Below are 6000 nucleotides of genomic sequence, written 5' to 3'. Positions count from 1 at the left end.
TGATGGAGCGAGAGATGAAGGGAGAACTACACAACATGGGAGTGGGCCTTGGGATCACTGTGTAGAGGAGCTGCGTCACCTCTCTCTTTGCTTTCTTGTCGGCCCCGAGAAGTGAAACGATCAATATCCAACGCTGTTTACTTGTACAATTTCTTCTTCTTCTGCGCCGAAGTTGATGCGGAGACCGCACCGCGTCTCCGATATGCGTTCTTGGGGACGCCATCGATAAATCACACCGCATGCAACAGGCGGGTGTTTCTATATGGAAAGATGCTGAGATCATTAATTGCGGTGGAACAAATCAGGAGAGTTTGTAGCAGAATCCTATGATTAAAAAGGAGTGACAGGTCGAAGCTTGATGCAGGCCACGTAATGTTTCTTTCCTGATAACCTAGTCACCTTCGCTGACCACCAAATGTGTTATTTGGAGAATATGGTTTTCTCGAGAATAATTAAGAGCAAATCTCAATTTCTTTTCTTCGAGAAACAGGAAAAAAAAAAAAAAGAAAGTCATTTGGTCTCAAACCTTTTCCCCACCACCACCACCACCACCACCACCACCACCACCAAACTCACCTGAAGAAGCCCCACAGCCACAAAGCAACGCACCCATTTCAAGCTATGTATACCTAAATACAACTGTTTGTGAGCGACCTTTGCGCCTCATCATGTCATCATCATCATGTAATCATTCATGGAAGTTCTACGCTTTATTGGTCCCAACTCGTGAGCAACCTTTTGGCCTGCGCACAGCATTTTTACTCCTTATTGGTCCCAATTATATCGCGAACAAGCAACAGTGTTTTCACCGACTCTCATCGTCGTTCGGTTCCGATCAAACCGGAATCGAATTGGTTTGTCAGTTCGTCGATGCCAAACCAAATTGGATCAACTACGATTCCTGATTTTTTTTTTTATATATATTTTATATATTATTTTTTAATTAAAAATAAATAATAAAAAAAATCTACGAGTCAAACTAGAACCGTCGATTCTAACTTTAGTTTCAAAACAAGTCTTGCATGATTCGATTTTGAGTTTTTTAAATTTAAAAATTAAAATCATCAATTCCAGAATCGTAATCAATTTTCACCCGATTTTTAATTTCTCTGATAGAAAAAACAAATAGATTCCACGTTCAAATATTTGTGGAGGCGATGATCAACTACGAGTCGTGGATAAAAAAAAAGATCATACGTGGCACTGTGGCGTAATGTGTCAGGTACTGCTACGAGTGCCCACACCACATGAATATATCGAGTTGGATAACGACCTATTCTAGGGCACTTTGATCATTTGAGTAAAAGGCTTCGCGATCTAACGACCGTGCGATGAGGACCTTGGTCATTGCAGTGGCAACGGAGTGACTCGATAGCTTACTGATGTGATTGATCTGAGACCAATAGGTTGGACCACAATTGTTGTCGTTGCCACCCCTAATTTATTAGTATATTATATTTTTATAACTATTAGTCAATTATTATACTAATACAGACCAATACGACCACAATTGTTTGGTAGGGGGACCGGACATTTGCTGGAAACAGCAAGGATTAGAGAGAGGCACAGAAAAGACATAAACAATTTGACTTGTATTAGGGGGTCCAAAGCAAGTGTGATCACAGAAAATAATAGGAACCAGAATCCAGAATTATTGTAGTAGCAATTTCTAACCCTTTTTATTTAATGCAGAATTACTCAGGGAGTCACATGGCCTCAATCATGCGATGAACAGTTCTAATCATTGATGGAAACCAAATCAAAATGCCAACACACACACTCATTACTTAATTTCCCCTGTTGCCCACCATCCCCATTGATAATTTTGCTAGCAACTTCCTTTCCTTTTTTTTTTAAGAAAAATATTTTATTATTTAATTTCAAGGGAAGAAGATATTTTACACTGAGATGTGAAGAGAAAAAAAAAATTCAATCTCAAATTTAAGTTTACACCGTAGAGATTTTACATGAGAAAAAAAAAAATACACCAGATTAGAGTTCAGACTCATATACAATCCATATATTTCTAAAATAAAGATTTTATTTTATTATTTCAAGTTAAATTTAAGTTGAGTATTATACTAATAAGCGGGGATATAAAAATTTGTTTAATGCAAGATTTGAAGAGAATAAATCAATAGATTAGAGAGGAGAAAAAGCATCAAATTTTACTGCAAGTTTTAAAGAGAACAAAATGTATCCTTAAAATAAAATTTGAAGGAAGAAAGATGCCACTTGTTAAGCAGCAAGTGGATAGGATTATGTTCCCTCCTTATACCCAATGATGGAGGTTTGTATGGAGAAGGATCATCATGTGGGAACTGCGGCATCCTAATGGATAATCTTATTTTCTACACTTTCTTTTTTGTTCCATCACCACAAACCCATCCTACTACCATGACAGAACCTTCTTTCACCGATCATGGCTATTTCTTGCCACCACTAGACTTTCCACCTCCCCCTTTCCATGTCTGTAGCTGTCTGTCTTTGTAGGATACGCTTGTTGTATGGAACGGCAGGAAAGAGCAGCATGGTCTTGCTTCAAAACTAATCCAAGCAGAGAGAGAGAGAGAGAGAGAGAGAGAGAGAGAGGGATAAAAGAGTCCAAGCCCTGGCAATGGCCTCTCTGAACCTGCATCCGTGTTTCCTTGTTACTTCTACTGGATTGACTGTAGAATTCTTACGATCAATTGCCTCACCATGGTAACACTGCACATCACTTCTACCAAGGTGATGAGAGAGAGAGAGAGAGAGAGAGAGAGAGAGAGAGAATCCCCGACTCAATTCCTACAACCACTTGACTGTGACCTTTCTCTCTCTCACACACACACTTTTAAGCTCAGTCCACCTCTTAATTCCAACTCCTCCTCCTCCATTGCAGCTACGATTCCTTGACATCCACTATCCCTTTCGCCCATATTCTCCACTTCCTAATTCACTAGAACGACCTTATTCACGCAGCAATTCCCCGAAGGTTTGTTTCCGAGAATGGGAGGCCACTCCTGCTGCTACAAGCAGAAGCTAAGGAAAGGCCTCTGGTCTCCCGAGGAAGATGAGAAGCTCATAAAGCACATTACGCAATTTGGCCATGGGTGTTGGAGCTCTGTCCCTAAACAAGCAGGTACACCGTTCTTCGCTTGCTTGACTTTCCAGCTGCGTCGTCTATCATCCTGACTCCTGCGACAAGTTTCAGGTCTCCAAAGGTGCGGGAAGAGCTGCAGGTTGAGGTGGATCAACTACCTGAGGCCGGACCTCAAGAGAGGTACATTCTCGCAGCAGGAAGAGGACCTCATCATCGAACTACATGCAGTCCTGGGAAACAGGTATCACCCCCTCGTCTTCTCCGTCTCCCAAGCCTTTGACTTCTCTGATACCTATCTCCCTGTTTCTGGTCGTGTGCCGGCACCATCAGGTGGTCGAAGATTGCAACGCATTTGCCGGGAAGGACAGACAATGAGATTAAGAACCTGTGGAACTCCTGCATCAAGAAGAAGCTGAGGCAGAGAGGCATCGACCCCAACACCCACAAGCCGCTCGCCGAGGTGGACGGCGGCGACGATAAAGCCCTCGACAACAGCGAAAAGAATTCCGGCTCCGGCGGCCTCCAGCTTCCTGTCACTCCCGAATTGGCAATTGCTAATCAGCTCTCGACGGTGGATAAGTCGATGGACGAGAGCACGACCTCCAAGAGTTCAGCAACACCAACCAAAGAATTCTTTTTGGATCAGTTCCTCGCGAACCACGAGAACTCCTCGACCTGCCGTTCTCCCAATCCGATGGGCAGTTTCCCTCTTCCGCTGCTAAGCTTTGGTCCCGACTACAGCAGCAGTCTGACCACCTCGGCCGCTCTACCCTTCAGCTCCAATCCACTCCTCTGGCTCAACCAGACCGCAAGGCAGCTCGACGCGACACCTGAGTTGAGCTGCAATGCCATATCCGCTGCCGTATCGTCCCTCTCGACTTCGGCAATCGCCCCACCGAGCTGTGCTGGAGATTCTACCATCTCAAATTGGCACGCCGCCAATTGCAACAACAACCCCGGGAGCAGCGTAAACGAAAGCGGCGGCTTCATGCTGCAGAGCAGCTGTTCCTTCGACAGTGGTATCTTCCCCTGGTCAGAATTGACGCCCGACAAAGTTGTGCAAGTCCAGCTCGGAGGCGAGACCGAGGACCTCAAATGGTCGGAGTACCTTCACGGTGCATTCCCGGCGTCGGCAGCGGTACAAGCCCAGAGCAGCCAACCTTTCTACGGCGACATCAAGGGAGGAAGCCAATTCACCATCAGCGGTTTAAGTATTTGGCAGCAGAACCAGCAACTCCAGCATCAGTTGCAAGCTGCGGATATAAGCGGCAAAGATTTCCAGTCCGTATCTGTGGGATTCCAACAAATTTAGATCCTGAAAAGAGACGGGTAAACGATTCTGCTACCCAAAAAACAGAAGAAACCAAAAAAAAAAATCTGGATTTGCAAAGCTTGAGCAATAAATTCTTGAGTCATACAGGTGTGAATGCCGTATACTTCTTCTCATTCATATGGGACTGCTGTCGCAGCAACTTCATCAGCTCTTCTTCATGTATATTTCCCCGGAGAGTGTCTTTTCACTTTGTTCTTCTGCATTCGTGCTTTGGTGGCTTCGCAATCTCTCACACTAATTCTACGCTGTTACCATAGTTTTTCTAGTTTCGGTTTTCTGCTGCGTCTTCTTTTGTTCTCTGTGATCTCCTGCCATGGCCTCGAAGTACTTCTTCCCGAGAAGCAAATCCTATCCACTTTTGCAGCAGACAACATGGACGTCCACGAAGGCTACTGACATCCTGCGTGCACTTCTGTCAAGCGCTCGCTCTCTTCATCTGATAGCTACTGAATGCTTCTGATTGGGAGGTCTTCAGTGATACAGACGTGGGTGAGAAATGATTTGCGTAGTAAAAAGTGGTGATCTTGAGCCAAATTAACACTGACCATAAAGCATTTCTGACCTCTTTGCGTCTGATCATCGTCTTAAAGCCACCTTGGTCCCAAAGCTAAAGATTTGGGAGTCATGGGACATAATTGAGATGGATAATTTGGTAGGAATCGTGGCTTGACTTGGTCGTCACATCGGAAGGTCATGGTGCACAACCTAGAACACTGCTCGAGCTTTGCTGTGTCGGTAGGGGGCCACCGTCTTGCATTTATCTACGAATGCGACTCCCCATCATTGACTCTTCTCAATGCTGAAACCTTGGTCGTGGAGATCAACAGAAACATAAAATGGCGCGGGTATTTTAGCCTCTCCTTCTATTTTATTGCTCTTTCCACTGCGATTCTGTAGCCACATAATGTAAACTGCTGCAGACAGATGCAGCAATAGCGAGAGCCAATCTTCTTCACATCACTGCAATTTACCTGCTGCTTATCACGGTCATGAAGATGAGAATGATCTGTGACTCCTGAACCATGGATAGTAGTAATGTCTTCATCTCCTCATCTGTTTGCTACAGATCCATGTCAGCCTCTGGTGAATCTACTGGCTTGCTTGAAACAGAGAAGCGAGACTGAAACCTCTGCCATGATCCCAACGATTGCGGAGGTTTCTTCTACAAATGTTAGTCGAAAGGGAGGAACGAAGAGATGGGAAGAGAAGATCTTATCGAGCTTGGAGAAATTTGTTGGTCGTCACCGTGCATCTGTCCTTCTCGTCATCTGCTATTGGCCTTGTGAAAGCTTGAAACGATGCAGCTTGTGTTCTTCCAATTGTTTTGGAGCCAAGTCGATACCGGATCGAACCGCCTCTGATCCGGCCCAGGCGAGCGGGCGCAGCGGTCCAGGCTGCCGGCCCATTAGAGCCAGGAGACCGACCGTTACGAACAACCTGGAACGGACGAGCCCAAGCGAACCGGATCGGGTGCAATCGAGCCCAGACGGCCGCCAACTGAGGTTGATTTATAAGGTTTCGAGGCTCTTTTTGTAAAATTATAGGGATCGATTCGTAAACGAGCTATTATTATTATTATTATTAT

General features: G+C 44.8%; 1 protein-coding gene across 1 annotated transcript; it reads left to right on the top strand.

Moving 5' to 3' along the window:
- The first annotated feature begins 2835 nt into the window (after positions 1–2835).
- On the top strand, positions 2836–4680 carry LOC135587591 (transcription factor MYB61-like). The gene is made up of 3 exons (XM_065079170.1): positions 2836–3121; positions 3194–3323; positions 3413–4680. Exons 1-3 carry the CDS (start codon positions 2989–2991, stop codon positions 4392–4394), a joined length of 1245 nt encoding a protein of 414 aa, XP_064935242.1. The 5' UTR covers positions 2836–2988; the 3' UTR covers positions 4395–4680.
- Positions 4681–6000: the final 1320 nt, after the last annotated feature.

This window comes from Musa acuminata, chromosome BXJ1-8 (assembly GCF_036884655.1).
Source record: "Musa acuminata AAA Group cultivar baxijiao chromosome BXJ1-8, Cavendish_Baxijiao_AAA, whole genome shotgun sequence".
Classification (NCBI taxonomy): Eukaryota; Viridiplantae; Streptophyta; class Magnoliopsida; order Zingiberales; family Musaceae; genus Musa; species Musa acuminata.
The sequence above is the reverse complement of the archived record's forward strand: the minus strand, read 5'-3'. Positions and strand labels throughout refer to the sequence as shown.